Source organism: Camelus ferus, chromosome 16 (genome assembly GCF_009834535.1).
Source record: "Camelus ferus isolate YT-003-E chromosome 16, BCGSAC_Cfer_1.0, whole genome shotgun sequence".
Classification (NCBI taxonomy): Eukaryota; Metazoa; Chordata; class Mammalia; order Artiodactyla; family Camelidae; genus Camelus; species Camelus ferus.
In genome coordinates, this window is record NC_045711.1 from 36,672,488 (window position 1) to 36,691,188 (window position 18,701).

An 18,701-nucleotide genomic window follows, 5' to 3' on the forward strand; every position below is an offset into this window, starting at 1 on the left:
TTCTCTCTCTCTTTTTTTTTTTTTTCTTGGCCTGTCTGGCTAAAGGTTTATCCATTTTATTTATTTTTTTCTGCAAAGAATTAGCTTTTGGTTTCACCAATTTTCTCTACAGTTTGTTCCCTGTTTCATTGTTCTCTCTTTCTGTTCTATCTGTATTAGTTCCTTTTTCCTGCCTACTTTGGGTCCAATTTACTCTTCCTTTTTTTTCTAGCTTTTTAAGGTAGAAGCTTACATTATTGATTTGAGATGTTTTTAATCTAAGTACTTAATATTCTGTTTCCCTTTAAGCATTGCTTAAATGCATCTCAAATTTTTTGATAGGTTTTCATCTTCATTCAGTTTAAAATATTTCTAATTTCCTTTATGGTTTCATCTTTGATCTATGGATTGTTTAGAAGTGCCTTGCTTAGTTTCCGAATAGAGGTTTTCCAGATGTCTTTCTGTTATGGATTTCTAATTAATTCTGTTATGGACATAGATTATACTTTCTATGATTTCATTTTTGTTTTTACACTTCTTAAGGTTTGTTTTGTGGCCCAGCATGTGGTCTGTTTTGGTGAGTGATCCATGTGCAGTTGAAGAGAATGAGTATTTTGGCTAGTGTTGCTTGGAATGTTTTACAGCTGCAAAGTAGGGCAAGCAAGTTGCTGGTGCCTCAGGTGTTCTAAATCCTTTATCATTTTCTCTCTACTTGTTTTATGGATTATCAAGAGAGTGATTATAGTTTCCTACTATAACTGGGTTTATGTGTTTCTCCTTTCAGTTCCATGCGTTGTGCTTCATATATTTGAAGCTCTGTTAACAAAATTGTATTTGCTTATTAAAAATATATGTAAATTAGTGTTCACACATAAATAAATCTGCAGGAGTATACCGTAAATTATTAACAGTGGTTACTGGTGGAGGGTATTAGAGACTTTGGTTCTCTATGTTAAATAGTTCTGTGATCTTAAGTGTTTTATAATATATATGTATTCTTTTTGAACTTTGAAAATATAAATATTCATTTTAAAGGACAGAGAAAGATGATTACATGCCTATGAATGTGTCCCCCAAATCTGCAAATCATTCTCTGGTCCATCTTGGAAAAAAGTCAGCTGGGTGCTCTCTGCCTGTCCCACTCCTGCCAAGCTCCCAGACCATTTCTTATACCTCCTGCCTCTGCTTCCTTATCAGCCCTTCCTTCCTCACCTCCTGTCATTTGGCTTTGGGCCCAGGTGCCTGGGAAAGAAACAATTTTCTGAGTTCACCATGTGGCCTGCTATCCCAGCAGGATTTCCACTGTGTTACTTGACTCTGTGAGCAAATTTCACCCACTTTATCTTCAGGTTATTTCTCAGATGTTTTCCATTTTCCAGATTCCTATTCTCTCAAGACATTCTCCCTCTCTCATCATTGGGCCAGCTCTTACTTTCCCCTCAGGAGTCAGAGAAAATGTCTCTGTTCCCAGGAATCCTTGCCAAACCCCAGCCCTGCTCTGTTCCCACCTCTCCCTGCAGAATCTTCACCACTCTTGTTGAACACCTGGCTCCCATGCTGACTGGAAGTCCTATGAGGGTTGGGCCTATGTCCACCTGCCTCTGTTGTTGACTCACTTACATGGAAGGATTCCTAATCTGCCTCTTTGCAGTCAGTCCCTCCTGTATACAGCTCCCAAGTGAGTCACTTTAATCATGTTATCCTCAGTTCTAGAACCTGCAATGACTCCCTAGTGCCCACTGAATCCAGTCCAAACTATTCCTCTGGGGTAAATTTAATTACATCGAAATTAAAGATTTCTGTTCGATGAAGTGGACAAAATGAAGAGAGAGATGACAAAATGGGAGAATACTTTTGTAAGGTCCAAAACCAACAAAGGATATAGGCTCTCTCAAGATCTCTTGCAAATTGATAGCCAAAAGGGCATCAATAGAAATATGACCAAATGATATAAAAAGCTTATTTATATAAGAGGAAATCTTAAACACTAATAACCAGGTGCAGAGATGCTCAAACTCTTTAGTGATCTGACAAATGCAAATAAAACAGCAATGAAATAATACCTTGGTCAGACTAGCAGAAATCAGACAGCTGGATAATATCAGTCATATGGGAACATAGGAACCTTCTACTCTGCCTGTGGAGTGTGGGCTGGTGCATACGCTGCAGAGAAAAATATGGCTGTGCTTAGTCAAATTGAGACAGATATATTTATACCCTATGACCTAGCAAGTTCACACCTGGCTTTCACATATATAACCCAGAGAGTCTCACAAGTTCTATAAGAGGACAAGGCTGAAGATGTACAGCTGCACTGTTGCTTGTGGGAGGAGAGCTGGGTCCAGTAAGATGTTCCTCCCTGGGAGAGTGGAGAGGCGAGAGGTGGGAGATGCTCCCACGGGTCACCTCGCAGCCATTAAAGCAACTCAGTGTTCACAGAGCAACCTGGCTGGATCTAAAAACCATAATGTTGGGTGAAAAGTAATGTGTTCACACACACACACACACACACACACACACACACACACACACACGCATACACACATCAAAACCAACTGCCAAGAGACATTTTGAGAAATTTGGTTATGGATTGGATAGTAGGTATTATTGCTAATTTTGTTAGGCGTGATTATGTCACTCCCAGTGGGTAAGAAAATGGTCAATGTTGGGGGAGTGGGGCAATGCATAACTGAAAAATATAGGGGTGAAATGGCATGAGGTAGGGAATTTATTTTGTTCAGGAAAGGGAAATGAGAAAGATGAAACAAATATGTTTTAGGCAAAGATTTAAGCAAGATTTCAAGGCAAAATCTTGATCATTTTGGAGTCTTGGAGATGAATATATGGGGGTTTATTGTTCTGTCATCTCTACTTTTGTGTATGTATTACAGATTTCCTAATAAAAATAAAACAGTATCAATGGTACATATTTTCAAGAACATGTTAGCACAAAAAGATACACATTAAACATGTTAGGATGATTGCCTGTGGAGGGGAAAGAAAATAGGAGAGGAGAGTAGAAAATGAAGACAAAGGGGAAGGAAGGACAGAAGGAAGGAAACAAGAATGGTCAACGAGTATCTGCCTTGAACTGAGGAGGATGATTTACTTAACTGTCTGCACTTAAAGTCCAAAAGAAGGAGGAAAGAAGTAGATCTCCCCTATACCTCTACCACCGAGGCATTTATTTTTTATTTTTTAATTTTTTAAATCTTTTTTTATTGAGTTATAGTCATTTACCACGGAAGCATTTTAATTTTTTTTTCTAAGCCTCTAACCTTCATTCCTATGCCCACTCTACTTTTCCACCTGCCTGGGCCCATGACAGGGACATCACTGCGTGCCTTGCTGAGGAAACAGGAATGAGCTTTGGTTTACTAAATGTCAGCACTGGGCTAGGACCCACCGGGTATGTGATCTCAATTCATCCTCTCGGTAACATTGTGAGGTGAGTACATTATCTTTACCTCCACTCTACAGATGCAGACAGCTGAGCTCAGGAATGTGGTTCTTAGCTGGAATTCCAAACATCTTGCCTCAGACACCCAGAATCTTGTGATTGTACCAAGCTGATCCAATCACTTCATCATCATCATTATTATTTTTAAGACCTGCCTAGTGGTCCATGATATTGATGTGGGGTAATTTACTGTAATTTACTAACCGCTCTCCTATTTCTAAGTATTTGGGCACTTTCTAGTTTTTGCTTTTATAGACAGTCTTGCAAAGAATATTTTCAGGTATAGAGTTTTTGGATTCTGTTGAACGATTCCCTTACCAGGAGTGGGGTTACTTTGTGTTCACACACGAGGGTGAACCCCATTATGGCAGTTAATTCATGTCGAGGTAGTTTTCCTGAGAGGAAATGCAGGTGTGGGGGCAGGGTGGCTGGGAGGGGAAGGGGGGCAGGAAATGTAGGGGGAGTGAGGCCTCAGGCCATGCAGGAAGTTGGATCCTGATTGATTTTTTGTGGTCTTTCCATTTATTTCCTTAATACATTCCCTAATGGCTCAGGGTGGAGAACAGGGCCCCGGCAAGCCTGGGGAACTGGGACAATGCTGTGGGACATGAAGCTGTTGTGTATGGGAGGAGGGGAACTGGGACCACTCTCCCTGGGGCCGCAGTAGATCTCTGGGCCTTTGGTGGCTGCCCTGGCCAGCCTGGGAGGGGTCAGACAGGGATAGGCAGTGGGTAAATATAGATCCAGGGGAGGAAGCCAGGCAGCCCAACCCTGCACTGACCTCTCTTTGGAAGGTTGAGGAGGGATTATGTCTTGGCACCTTCCTCTCCAGGGATGGATGACACCTGGCCCAGCAGCCCCCTAGAATTGTTGGAAGTGGCTGGGTGAGGGTGGGGGGCAGAGCCTCCAAGGGAATGACAATGGTAGCTAGTGGAAATCTGGTCAGAGGTGCTGTTCCTGTGAACGATGGCAAACCACACTCTCTCTGGTAATCCCCATCAGAGGTGCTGCCCAGCCTGATGAGCTCAGGTTAAGGGGCTAACTGGCCCAGGGATGTGGGGTCCACTGTACAAGGAGATGGGGGCGAGGCTCTCTTACAGCCCCTCCCCCCACCTCTGTGAGTCTTGCTTATTTTGGAGAGGAAGGATGTCTGGAGCATAAAGTTGGCTTACTTTGCTCTCCCACCCCCTTCCCTGGGTGCTGGCCCTCTCCACTCTAGGGGTCCGGACCATCAGCCCTGCCCCGCCCCAACTCTGGGGCCACTCCCCTGGCCTGGCCCTCCCTGCCCCTCAAGGCTGCAGCCCTGCATCAGCTCCACAACATACATTCCATGTCCATCCACCTGGTGCAGCCAAGATCCCTTGAACCCCTGACTCTGGGAGGGGAATTCCAGCAAGGCACTCACTCCACCACAGATGCATTTATTAGCAAAACCTATTCCCCAAGCATCAAGGGGAAGGGCGCTCACAGACTGAGTGACTTTTTTGAAATTTTTTCAGCAATATTCAAGGAGCAGAGGTTGGGAAGGGACAGAGACATTCTAACCAGAATAACAATATCAGAGGCTAACTTTATGGAGCTCTTCCTCAGAGGTCTGAGGCCAGGCTCTGTGCTAAGCAATCACTATAGGCACTGTCTCATTTAATCCTTATAACAACCCTACGAAGTAGGTACCATTGTCGTCCCCATTTTACAGATGAGGAAACTGAGGCATAGAACAGTAAAGTGGTGGGAGGCAGCCGCCAGCCTTCAGGGAGTTACCCGAGAGCCCCCTCTCCAGCTTCTTCCTTATCTGTCACACCCTGATTCTCAGTTTCATCCATCTCTCACCACTTTCAGTTCTTTCAACTCTTTTTATATTTTTGTTTTGTAAAAAAAATAGATTTTGCCCATATCTGCAGAACCCACTGTCTTCTACCCCAACTAGTCAAATCCGGGTCCTCCCCAAGATTTGGTTCAGGTAGGGCTGGGGACAGTGAGTCTCTAATTGGGTACCTGGGCATGTGTGTGTGCGTGCGCATGCATGTAGCTGAAAGAAAATGGAAACTCTGAGAATACACAAGCAATAAATTACAAACCTCCCCCTCCCCTCCCCTCCCCATCTCCTCCCGAGCTTCCCATCCTCCCCCTACCCCCCATCCAAATCAAGAACAGACTGTGCATTGCCCCCCACCCCTATCCCCAGGGCAAGGTCTTGTCTCAGTCACCATTGTGTCCACTGGGTCCAAGGCCTTCAGTAAATGTTTGTGGAATGAATGAATGAGTGAATGAATAACAGCATGGGGGGAGGAAGCAAGCACTTAGGAATCTTGAGTCCCAGCCCTGATTTTGTCCTCACCTGCACCTTGTCCTCACTTGCACTTTGTCCTCACCAGGACACCTCTCTCTGCCCCAGAAAAGAGGATCCCCGGTGGGAAAAGAGAGGCCAGCAGGGGCATCTCTAAGCATGGAAAGTGGGTGACTGAAGTAGACCCTGGTCTCAGAGTCAGAAGACCTGGTTCAGATCCCTGCTCTGGAGCTATGTGACCTTGGGCAGGTTTGCAGAATGATGACTACTGTGTAAATAGTCGTTTCAGATTTTACAAAGCCCTTTTTTCATATTTATCTTTGGCCCTCAGTAACCATCCTATAATGGGGTATGATTATCAATATACCCACTTTACAGACTAGAAAGCATAGGCTAGAGAGGTCCAGGGACTTGCCCAAGGTCACACAGCAAGCAGGAATTTGAATCCCCCCATCCAGCTCCCACCCTTGTTCCTGCCCCATCTGTGCCAGGAGGAGGCCAGGCTTGGATCTAAGTCTTCCAGCACAGGACCCCCGGGTGACAGTGTGGCCGCAGGTGGGACTGCACAGCGATTCCCCTACTGTGGGCCCCACTGGCCATTTCCAGCCAGAAATGCCAGTCTACTCTTCATGGATGGTTTCCTAGACACCCTTTCTTTCCCCCACCCACAGCCCCGGGGCCTCAGCTGCTGCCCCAGGAGGGACCTGGGTGTCCAGGAAGTGACCATGAACTTCTGCTTTTCCTGGGAGAGTGCAGAAGTGGAAGGGTGAAGGGGGCTCTGGGTCCTGGGCCCTCTCCTCACACAGGCATGGTCACCTCATCATATTCATCCTGGCCACTCTCCTCATCAAAGTTCGGCTTGGCATTGTCAGCATCCAGCTGGCGGGTACGGGTAGGAAGGAGACCGGGTGAGTGGCTGAGAGGCCAGGTAAGCCCTCCCCCTACAGGAAGACCCCAGGACTAGCTGCTCAGTGGTCAGGACAGCTCACATGAAACACATCCTGTGAGCCCTTAGCCCTCTCACCATCCCTGTCATTATTCCTCTGTTTACAGGGCACAGAGGAGTGAAGTCACATGCTAGCAGGTGGCAGTGCCAGGATTTGGAAGCAAGCCCCAGCCCATACCTTAATCATGATGGTCTTCTGCCTTCAGTAGTCCCAATACCCACCCTTCACATTCTCCCAACGCTCTGATGACCTCTCTCTGCCCCTTGCTCTGGACACAGGGAATGGGGGCACTAGGGATGGTTGGGAGCAGCTACTCACACACTGGAGCTCCACATCCCGGAAGATGAGCGGCAGCAGGAAGCGGCGTAGGGGCACCGTGAGGATGAGGATGAAGGGCAGGGCCAGCGAGATGATCCCGATGGACTTTACCACCCACAGCACTATCAGGCAGAGGATCTGGATGCCCGTAAACAAGTGCATGCGCAAGGTTTTTACCTGTGGGCAGAGGCTGGGGTCATCGCCTGCCCTGCCCGGGAGCCAGCACCCCCCACCCTACCCTGTTGGGCAGCCAGGAGGGCCCTGTACCCGCTTGACATAGGGCACATCCGGGTGGTACTTTCTCGGCTTGAACAGAAGCAAGACGCGGTCGAAGAGCTGGATGCCACTGAGGGATGTGACCCCCATGTAGAGGAAGATGCCAAACAGAACAGCCAGGGGGATGTAGGACAGGATGGGCCACATGAGGACAGACAGGCCTGTGGAGAGAACCATGCGTTCTCAGTCCCAGCTGTGCCAGAGGATCAGCACCAGCAGGGGCTGGGGAGTGAAATCACAGGTACCATAGGACACCCTTTCTGTGGATCCTCTTAATAGTTGTTACCCCCATTTTATAGATGAGGAAACAGACTCAGAGAGGTGAAGCAACTTATCTAAGGCCACACCGATAGTAAGTGGCAGAGCAGGAAGTCAAACTCCTGCCTGCCTGACTTCAAAGCCTACTCCTTTGACCTAGGGGCTCATAGAGGTCAGAGCAGCCCACCTTTTACCTTACCTGGATCCAGAATGCCTCCATCATCCCCACCTATCCCAGCCCTCCTCCAGCTAACATCAGCTTCGCCTCATTTAAGAAACTTCCCTGGCCTCTCCATCAGCAACCATGGTACTGTCCACACTGAGCCCAGCTGGACTCTCAGCTGCTCCAGGACTCAGATCAGTGACCCTCTGTCTTCATCTCCCCCACTCCCACCCCCACCAGATTATGCCTGGAGCACTGCCCTTTGTATCAGTCATAGAGCAGCTGAGCTAGAGAGACCTCAGGGGCATCTAATGAACCCTCTAATGGTGCAGACAGGGAAACTTGAGGCCCAGAGACAAGGAGGGATACCTAGTTAGCAGTAGGGCAGGGCTGGGACCCACAGTTCACTGAAGTGTCAGAGAAGCTGTGAATACAGGGTCCTGTCTAGAGAAGGTTTGGTAATAGAGGACCTCCTCTTCCTCCCCTGCTCAGATGCCCATCTCATTGCTTTGGGTATTTCCTCCAGAATTCCCTCATACTGGGGAGATATGGGCAGTGGGTTTGAGGGGAGACCTGGCTGCAGGGCGGCCAGGGCTGGAGGAGCACTGGATCCTAAGGGGCAAGGGTGGAGAGCCAGAGGCACGGCCAGAGGGTGGTGGAGAGTGTGGCCGGTCCTTACTCACCCACTAGCACAGCGACCAGGAGCCCGCTTATCCGCTGTTCCTTGACTTCCTGAATCTGAGCTGTAGCCCCTGGGGATCTGGGCTTGCTCATGACAGTGAGGGCATTGGCGTGGGTGACAGAACGCACAGTGGTGGCACTGAGCCAGGGCATCCCAAAGAGGGCGGCCACCCCACCCATGCCCATGATCAGCAGCAGATCCAGGTGGAAACCAGAACCCTTGACCAGCTTGCGCTCCGGTTTGCTGATGATCAGCCTGGGGATGTGGGAGGTCAGGGTTAACCAGGGCTCTCTATCACCCCCACCCCATCTGCCCCCTCTTTCCTTCCTCTGACTTGGGTCCCTCTGTACTTCAATTTATCCTTTTGTGCCCTTCTCACTTGGAGCTCCTTGCTCCCCTCCCTCTTGTCCCATCTTGAGAATCAAGACTCTAAGAGCAGACTTTGAAGACATCACCGAGAAGACCCACAGGCAGATTTACTCCAAAGATAACGAAGCGTAAGCTTCAGGGAACTTAATGGATAGAGGCCCCTTCCAAGATCTAGCACCTAATTTTATAGTTCTCATTTTATATTCTTTTTCTTAAAAAGGGCTCCCCAAGTAATACAAGGTCAGTTCCCGCAAAACCTGGACCTTCCTCTGCCCGTCATCATCCCTACTAGCACTCAGTCCCTGGTGTCTTGCTTGCCTGGAGCCTGTCCCTTTCTCTGCCTCGGACCCTCCCAGGCCCACCCTGGCTCTTACGTGGTGATCTGGGACTCTAGGAAGATGAGGATGAAGACCAGCATGGCAGGCAGCAAGGAAGCAAACATCATCCAGATGGGAAATTCGGATCGCAAACCCAGCGGGTTGATGAACCAGCCCCGGGCCGAGGAGTTGGATAAGGCAAGGCCTTTAGGTACGCTGAGTTTCTGTGGTAGGGGATGCTGGTGAGAATTCCTGGGGGCAGGGGGATGGGGAAAGGTGGGGGCAAGGGGAGCCAAGGTCCTGGGCATTTGGGACCTTACTCTTTTTGAACATCTATTTTGTACTTAGTCACTGCACTAAGTCTTTTCCATGTATCTTCTCATTCTCTACTTATAGAGGTGAGGAAACAGGATCAGGGAAGTTACGTAGCCTGCTCTGCATCGCCTAGCTATCTGGTGGCAAAACTGAGATTCATACTCAGATCAGCCTGGCTCCAAAGCAGATTCTTTCTTACTGCCCTTGATTAAGGAGTAAAAGGGGGAAACCTGACGCAGGCCCTTGCTTCAGCCACAGGGGTCCTGAGGGGCTGTGGGAAGAACATAGGGCTATCCAGGGAGGCAAGGATGGAGTAGGGGTAGCTCTAGCTGGTTTCAGGTTTGGGAAGGCTGTTTTGGGGAGAGGGTATGCTGGGGGAATGAAATAAGGTGGGAGGAGAGGGTCACCTGAGTGTAGGTGTCCTGGATGAGGGCATCCACCATGACCATGATCAGGATAGAGATGGGAACCCCAAAGTCCCCGATGACCCGTCGCAGCTGAGGGCAGGTGGAGGGACCAGTGGTCAGTGCCCAATTGCTCTCCACTTTCCCCCTCCCACTTGCCCCTGCTCCCGTGCCATCTTCACCCAGAGGGTCCCGCTATTCTCCGGGTATCCATCAACATCTAATGCCCTGTCCTGCACCTCAGCATACCTGGCTACTTTCTTCTTCCCATGGCCCAGCCCCACCCTTGGCCCCACAGCTTCCCCACTCCCTTCCAAGAACTATCCCCGGCTCCCCACTGGATTCTCAGCCTGAGAATGCTCAGCTTGTCTGAAGAGTAAAATCCTGGGTGATGAGGGGACGGGGGGCTTGGAATTGGAAATGGGAATCTGGGGTAAGAAAGGGAGTTAATGGCATTGGGAAAGCAGAGGGGAGTGCTTTGGCCTGGGATGGGGCAGGGTAGGCAAGGACAGGTGGGGAGGATGTGCTGACCTTGCCAGGGAAGTAGGCGCTGTTCTTGAACTTGCGTAGCACCATGGCGAAGAAGAAGGTGCCAGCCATGAGCACAAAAGAGAGGAGGGCTGTGTTGGGCAGGGGAGCCTGAGGTTTGGGTATCATTACTACATTTTGGTCATAATTCCTCTGCAGTGGGTGGTCCTGGAAGATCTGTAGCAGAAAACAAAGGCATCCTGTTTCCTCCCATCCGTCTGTCCCACATCCATCATTATCCATCTGTCCATCCATCATCCATCCATCCATCCATCTGTCCCTTCATCATCCATCTACCTATTTTCTTCCTCAACGGAAATGGTAACATAGAGGCAATGGGATTTCACAGCTTAGTTTTCAGGAATGAGGACCAGGCTAGTCTCAGGTGGAGCGAGCCATGGAGGCAATGAGTGTGTGTGTGTGTGTGTGTGTGTGTGTGTGTGCTTCCAGGGCCTGGGAGACAAGAGAAGGCTGGAGGGAAGGAAACAAGTGACAAGGAGATTCTCCAAAAGACTTGTTCTCCAAAGACTTGCAAACAGAAAGACACACGTATGTGGTCACAGTTACATACCATGGAAACACAGCCGCACAAATGCTATACAGACGTGTGTAATGACACCCATAGCCATGTAGTTTGCGCACAGTCTCACACACACACACATGTGCTTGTTAACGCTCTCATGGCCCCTCACCTGGACCAGCTTTGCGAAGGTCTCATAGATGAAGATGAGGGAGATGAGGATGGAGAAGATCTCCTGTGTATACCGGGAGATGAAGCGGACCAGGAAGCTGCCCTCGAAGGCCACCACCAGCACCACCAGCAGGATGAGCCAGAAGCCAATCCACACACGGCCTACAATGTACTCCAGGTTGTTCCTGGTGCAGAACTGCAGGGTGGTCAGAGGGAGCAGGGGGTCAGATAAACGGGCCCAGGCACCATGCATCAGGCGGCTGGGTGGGGCAGTTACATGGTCACATCGGAGCTAGAAGAGAGTTACCGAGAAGAAGGCTTCCTCAAACACGAGCAGGGGTCCTGAGAAGCCCACCACAAGCAGGGGCTGAGCCCCCAGCAGGGAGAACAAGATGCCCTGCACCGCGGTGGAGATGAGCAGTTCCGACACCCCCATCAGGTTCTGGGTCTTTTCTCCTGTGGGTAGAAGTGATAGTGGGGGCAAGGTCAAGATCATTTCCAGAGGTTGATAGAGCATTTCACAGGTAAGCTGATGCTGGGGCCCATAGAATGTCAGATAGGGTCCAAGTCAGGGCTGATACAGAGGCCAATGGGTCAGAGGTGAGGGTTAGTGGGACATGCAGAGGCACTCACCGAGGAGGCCGCCAAAGGTGATGGCGGGTGACAGGGCAGCAAAGTAGATGAAGATGACAGCAGCCAGGACCTGGGGGCTCAATGCATCTGAGATGTCACTCAAGTAGCGGGGGTAGCGGCGACGGATGTCACGCACCAACCCTCCGAAGAGCCTGCCTGTCCGCCGCAGAGGGTCACCTGAGATATCTTCATCTTCATGTAAATCTGTAGTGATGGACAGGATCATGGTCACAGGGGGTTGAAGGGGGACGTATGGGGAGAGGGGAATTAAGGGGGATATTGTCTGATGGGAATGGGGTGGTCCAGGAGTCTGGAAGGCATGACACAGGGAGAGGGGACACAGGGTATTTAATGCGAAGAGGGGAGGCAGGGGCTCACTGGGCTGTGCTGGGGTGTCTGAGGGTCTGTGGGGGCTCAGAAAGCCTTGAGCTGGGCAGGGTGGCAGGTACCTAGTCTCTTGAGGATGGGTTCTGGCTCAACAGGCCTGGATGGGCGTCTAGGTGGTGGTGCCTTTGGGATGGGTTCTGGCTTAACAGGGCTGGATGGGCGTCTCCGTGGGAGTTCCTCCGGGATGGGTTTTGGCTTAACAGGGCTGGATGGCCGTCTCCGCGGGAGTTCCTCCGGGATGGGTACTGGCTTGGCAGGGCTGGATGGGCGTCTCCGTGGGAGTTCCTCCGGGATGGGTACTGGCTTGGCAGGGCTGGATGGCCGTCTCCGCGGGAGTTCCTCCGGGATGGGTTCTGGCTTGGCAGAGCTGGACAGGCGTCTCCGCAGCAGTTCCATCTGCACAGGCAGCAGACTGCGCAGGGCCTTCTCGGAGGGAGCATCCGATGGAGGCAGCACCAGACTGCAGTCTAGGAAGCCCTCCAGGGAGTGTACCAGCGTCTCCTTGCTCTGGGCTAAGTATGCATCAATTCGGAACACCTGGGGGCAGGAGAGATGGTCAGGGCTACTCAAACCTGCTCAACAAAAGGATCCAGGGCCTCTGGGGACCAGAACCCTCTCACCAGCTCCTTCCTTCTAGGAACTGCATTACCAGCCCCCCACCGGTCTACCCTCCCCTAGGAAGAGGCTTTGGGGAGGCAGACGGGGCCCTGAGTGGGGAAGCAGGAAGAACTGAAGCAAACCAGGGGGCTTGTAGCAGGTCAGATGGGACTAGAGCAGACCAGGCCGGACTAGACCAGGCCAGGTCAGGCAGGGCTGGGCCAGACTACAGGGGCCTGGACTACCCTGGCCACACAGCATAGCAGCAGCTAGAGCAGACTGAACGCGCCAAACTAGCAAAGTTAAAGTGACCCAGGCCAGAGACAGGGCCCAGCGTCCGGGCTCCCCAGCCCTCACCCGCCCCTGCTCACCCTCTCCGACATGAGGGTGGCAGCGGCCCGACCCAGCTGGGTGTAGTCCATGTTGGGGGCCTCAGGTCCCAGCAACACGAAGAGGAAGCGCACGGGCACTGCCGGCTGGCCCAGCTTCTCCTGCTTTGGCTCCAGCTGCATAGGGTCCTTGAGCCTCACGAAGCCCAGCACAGGCCGCTCCAGGAAGTCTACGCGGCCTGTTGGGGGCAGACGAGGTGCGGTGGTCAGGCCAGGCTGAGGGGGGCGCTGCTGCTGGGGTCTGGGTTTAGGGAGAAGCAGGCAGGGCCAGGGTGTGAGGTAGAAGCAGGGGAGGAGCAGGGGTGAGGGATGGAGGCACTGGCCACTTACCCACTAGCACCAGGGCGCCCTCCGAATCCTGGGGAATCTTTCTCTGTTGGAAGGAGGGTGGTGAGGGGAGTCCTTCAGGCAGTCTGGAATTGGGAGACCTGAGGATCCCACTCCCCTCCCCTTCCTACTCTCATTTCTAACCCTGTTCAATCCGTGGGCTTTCCCGCTGTCCCCACACACCGCTAGTACAGCCTCACCTGTTCACAGAAGAGTTTTTCCTCCATCTGGGGACGTTGTGGGAGCAGAGGCTGTGAAGCTTTCCCAGAACGTGTCAGGACCGTGGGCTTCATGCCCCCCAGGGCATCGGTGTCTCTGGCGTGGCTGCAGGAAACACAGCGGGCATGGGCTGAGTAGGCTGTTGAGGCCGGGCTCTCGGCAGAGTGGACATGGTGGTGGGAGGAATCAAATGGGACTTCCCAGTGACCAGACTACAGAGGCACGGGGGCAGAAGGAGGATCAGCCTCCTCTGAAGGATGAGGTAGATGTAAGCGGATGGCCTCTATCTGGAGTAACTAGTGGAGCCAGGAGAAAGGATGAAGAGAAGGGCCTGGAGTGTCTGCCCTCTTGGGGACCAGTATCCCCCAAATCAGAGTCTGGAGACATGGCCACCGCTCAAGAGGTGTCAGAGGCAGGATCCATCATGGGAGAAAAGTGGGTCCCAGGCTGGTGGGGGAGGGGCCATCTGGACCTCAGGGAGAGCTTGGGGCAGGTGGGTGGGGAGCTGGGCCCTGTGGGTGTGAAGTCCAGGCCCTGGCAGGCAGGGGCACCTGTGTTTAAGGAGCAAGGCCCGAAGCAGGGTCTCTCGGTCCTGACGCTGGATCTGCCCGTCGAAGATAAACCTGTCCAGCAGCTGGCTGACCACCCCAGCCAGGGATTTCTCTGGCAGGTCCAGGAGGACAGTACCTGCAAGCAGTGGAAGGTGAGCCTGGATGACTGGGCCTGGCCCTCCTCCTCCCCCCAGGCTTCACACATGGAGGTTGCACGCAGAGGGGCCCAGTGGGGCTCACTCACCCTTGGCGAAGGCTTTCTGCAGCTCCAAGAGGCTCCAGAAGGTGAGGTAAGACACGTGTGGGCGACCCCAGGTTCCATCCTTCCCCCGGTTCTCCTCCATGTGCAGCCAGCGCGCTGCCTCCATCCATTGCAGCTCCTGGTTCTTTTCATCCATCACCAGTTCCCGCAGCTCCACATACACCTGCAGCCCCACAGGCCAGAATTAGTCCATCAGGCCCAGGGCAGGGCTGTGGGGAGACTGGGAGCCCACGGCATGGTGGACCCTCAGTAGACTCTGAGAGATGTCTGTCAGAGGCCCAGGGTCCTGGAGCACTTGGGACAGACCCTGAGCTCCGAAGGGACTGTCAGGAGCTGCAGCCTGGGGGTGTGGAGTGAGGTGTGACATGCGGGAGATGCTTGAAGGTCTTGTCAGTATGGCCCCAACCTCTGGCTGTTCCCCAACTTCCTGACCAGGCCCTTCACCCCATTTTAGAAGCATTTGAAGAAACTCTGGACCAAAAGAGAGGCTAGAGTGGGCACAAAAGGGAAAGGAGAGGCAAGCCTTTGGGGTGACGGGTCAGTCTCTTCCCTCCAAGACTGTTGCCTGGGCTCACATGCCCTTGGTCTGCTTGGGACCCGGGGGACCAGTCCCATGGGCCCAGCTGAGGGCAGACCCAATATCTACCCAGCGAGACAGGCTCGTGCCCAGTGGGGACAGGGGGGGTCTGTGTGGCCTGGGCCCAGGAGAGCTTGTATTTAATTTTGTGCTTCCCCAGGGAGCAACTGATAGCCTAGCCAGGGCCAGGGACCTGGGGTCTCAGACCTCCAGCAGCGTTTCTCTCTGTCCATGGAGCTCCACCATCAGTGGAAGCGGCGCCCAGGACTCACCCCTCAATGGGAGCTGTCCTCCTCTACCTACTTCCCAGGATGCCCGCTCCTTCTCTGCCTGTTTGAGGGGTCTCCCTGGTCCTGAAGCTGTCGGAACCCTCTGCTTCTCCCTTCCCCTGGTAGAATGCTGGGTCCCAAGGGCAGCACAGGAAAGGGAATCGGGGGAGCCTGGGGTGCTCACCTCATGAGTGTCTCCATTCCTTGCACTGTGGTAGTCTGTGGATGATCGCCTGGTGGGCAGAGCTGAAAACCCCGAGGCTGGTTAGTGCTGTGCCCAGACGATGTCCCTCCCTAAGACCCTCCTGCACCACCCACCAGGAGCCTGGGAGACTTAAGGGAATGACGCCTCTCTCCTGCCCACCACTCTGGCTGGGACCCTGGCGCCCCACCCCACCCCTGCCGGTCAGTGCGCTGTGTCTCCTGCCTGTTCTTGGCCCAGCCTGGCTCCGTGGAGGGCCCCTGGGGCTCATCCTCAGGAGTGACGAGGGGCGTCATCTCCAGGGTGACTGGGGAGTCCTGAATGGTAATTCTCAGGATTTTCCCAGGATCTCCTCCCTCTCCTGCTACCTTCTGGGACCAGATTCCCTTGCTTCTTCCCACCTGCCTCAACAGTCCACCCAGCCCAGTAGCGCTCACTGCCCCCAAGCTGAGCTCCGGGTACCAGGGTGGGATCTGGCCTTTTATGGCCCCCACTCCCCCAGCCCTCATTTCCCAGAGGGGCCTCTTATCTCCAATCCCACTTGCCAGCACTTAAGTCCTGTTGACAGTAAACAGGTGCCCTCCTGGGGTGCCATTTGAGACCTTGGGCAGGCCCAGGAAGGTTTCCTGATGCCTCTCTGCCCTGAGGGTCCCCATGGGCCCCCCATTTCTCAGGACTCCAAACAGATCGAAGTTCCCAGAACAGCCCCAGTGCCTGGCCTAGAAACTGGCATTGGATGGGGGTGGGTGGCATGTGGACTCATGCCCTTGTCCCAGACAGGCCTGGCTGCCCTCTTGCAAATAAATCTAAGGGGCACAGAGAAGGGTGACTGATCGCCCCCCTGCCCCCGCCCTAGTCACCTCTTGTGATCATTTCAAACAAAACTGTTTATCCTTCAATCAGCCAGGATTGTGGGAGAACTGGCCCTGAGGCTGGGTGGGTGGGGAGTGCAGAGAAGGGGAGGACAAGTTCCCCATTGGTGTCTGCCGGGGACTCAGTTTATCCTGCAAGAGAGAAGGAGGTGGGGCTTACCTTCTGGCTCCTCCACATGGGGCACAGAGACATCTGGGTCTTCATAGTCATACACCTCTAGAACCTCCTCCAGGTCTGATTCCTGTGGGAAGTGGCCATCATGGCTGGGGTGTCAGGGGCTTCCCAAGCCCTCATGGAGGTAGGGGTTCAGGGCTGGGTTCCCAGAGCCCCCAGGTAGGAGCCCTGCAGATGCCACCGAAGACTCACCTGCAAATCCCCCATGGCACTGTCCTGATTGCTCAGTTGTCTGCAGTGGTCTGAGCCCCCAGCATAACCCGCACTGCGGGTCCCTGCGGGGGAAGAGCACAGGCTGGGTGATGCACAGGGCACCCTGGGGTGTCCTGGTCCTCCCCCAGAGGGGGCTGCATTTGAGTAGGGGGATCCCAGATGCTGGGAGACAATAGGGTCATAGGAAGGCAGCATGGGTGGGGTTGGGCGAAGGAACTGGATGTGTATGTAGGTGTGAGGGCAGGTGTGCAGGGGCCGGGAGAGATGGGGCAATGCAAGTAAGAGGACACTTGGCTATTCAGCCCATCTTGAACTCCATCTCTTGCTTTCTCACCACCTATTCCACTAGCCTCCTTCCAATCCCTTTCCTGCCCCAGGGCCTTTGCATGTGCAGTTGTCCACATCCTGGATGCCCCTCCCCACACTTTAGCCCTTCCACATCTCAGCTCATATGTCATCTTTTCCTGACCACCCTCGCAGTCACTGACCCAATGTGTCATTTTCTGATTTCTTGATTCATTTGTGTACATACGGTTTGACGATGCCTCTAGAAGAGAAGCCACAGGAGCAGTAAGAGCCTGCACATCTCAGTCCTCACTGGACCCCCCACCGCTAGTAGAATGGTTGCCACATAGTAGGTGCTCAATAGATATGTGTTGAAAGATGGTATGAATGGCCCCCCCATGCAGGCTTGGGGCTCTGGGCCTGGGAGCCAGGATGACTAGGACCCAGCCAGGAGACCTTGGCGCCCTGGGCCTCTGTTTTCTCAGCTGTGCCTCTACAGGAAGTTACGCCCACCCCAGGAACGTGAGGACCCGCCCAAGGGGAGCACAGACTGGTGTGGAGGGACTTTCTTCTCCCCCTCACCCAAGGCAGCACAGGGCATTGTAGCGACAGGGATTTGGGTCAGGCTGTCCAACGTGCCCACTGCGAGCCTGGCGTGGTGCTGAGCCTGGGAGGCTGAGATGAACAAGACACTGTTCCTTCTCTCCAGAAGCTCGCAGCCCTGACTGGGGACACGAGCCGGGACCACGTGACAGGCTCAGAGGTTCACGAGGTCACACGTGCCCCAGACAAACACAGCAGTGAGCAGACTGCGCTGGGTGCCCAGGATGTGTCTGGCAGGAGGAAGAGCAGGACTCGGGGGTGGGGTTGGGGACGGAGTGTCTCTGGAGGACAAGATGCTGGGATTTGAAGGGCTGAGAGGTGGGGGAGGGTAGCTGGGATGTGAGAAATGACGGGCAAAGGTGCAGAAAAGACAGGGCTGGGCGTTGTGGGAGAAAAAGGGCAGGGAGTTTGTATGGAAGGAACTGCACAGAGAACTTTCTTTCTGAGGACTGGATGGCCCTGCAGTCTTTAGAGACAGAGAGAGGGGCATGAGCGAGCCCCACCAAACTGAGAAAGGCAGGAGTCCCTGCCTTAGGGTGGTTGTAAGGCAAGTGGTGGCCATGGGGGGTCCCCAGAGCCTGAGGATGGGGTGTACCTGAGGATGGGGACTTGCCCTGTGAGGACTTGGGTCATGCACCTTTTTTCTCCCGGTCTTCTGTCCCTCTCCCGGTCTTCTGTCCCTTCCTCCAGGTTCTTCTGCCTCCCTTTCTCCCATCTTTATTCCCCTTTCTCCTTCTCTGGGCCTCAGATCCCTAGCCGCCTTCCCAGTTTGGAGCCTGAGGTGGGAAACACGGCTCCCCATGGACTGGCACTGTAGTCTTAGTTTCCCATCTGAGAGGGGAGAGGGGCAGAGGGGCCCTCCAGAGCCAGAGAGCCAGAGAGCCAGAGATCCAGGCTGCCTCTCCGCCACTGAGTGGCCAAACGGCCGTGGGCAGCTGCCAGCCTCTCTCTAGGGCCTGGTCACCCTGTCTGTACAACGGGAGTTCTTCCCACTGGGGTTCCTAGACATCAGTGAGAGAGAAGAGGGGAGATCGGAGGTGCCTGGAGCTCCACTGGGGCCATAGAGGGTGCACGCATGACCCAGATTGCTGCCCCCACCAGGCCCATCCTCCCCTCAGCTTCAGGCCGTGCTCTGCTGGCACTGAT

General features: G+C 53.3%; 1 protein-coding gene across 3 annotated transcripts; it reads right to left on the minus strand.

Moving 5' to 3' along the window:
- SLC4A1 (solute carrier family 4 member 1 (Diego blood group)) lies at nt 1-15,915 on the minus strand. Of its 3 annotated transcripts, none has more exons than XM_032457346.1 (18): nt 15,809-15,915; nt 15,390-15,451; nt 14,342-14,522; nt 14,098-14,233; nt 13,528-13,651; nt 13,331-13,373; nt 12,983-13,179; nt 12,077-12,551; nt 11,628-11,831; nt 11,302-11,450; nt 10,996-11,190; nt 10,307-10,480; nt 9,779-9,868; nt 9,114-9,280; nt 8,372-8,625; nt 7,259-7,428; nt 6,992-7,168; nt 1-2,142 (listed from the first exon to the last, which is right to left on the minus strand). In XM_032457346.1, exons 3-18 carry the CDS (start codon nt 14,493-14,495, stop codon nt 2,053-2,055), a joined length of 2,799 nt encoding a protein of 932 aa, XP_032313237.1. In that variant the 5' UTR covers nt 14,496-14,522; nt 15,390-15,451; nt 15,809-15,915; the 3' UTR covers nt 1-2,052. The 3 variants fall into 3 exon arrangements, with proteins under 3 accessions (XP_032313237.1, XP_032313236.1, XP_032313238.1); XM_032457345.1 differs by having other exon boundaries at nt 1-6,605; nt 15,809-15,879; XM_032457347.1 differs by having other exon boundaries at nt 15,776-15,833.
- Nucleotides 15,916-18,701: the final 2,786 nt, after the last annotated feature.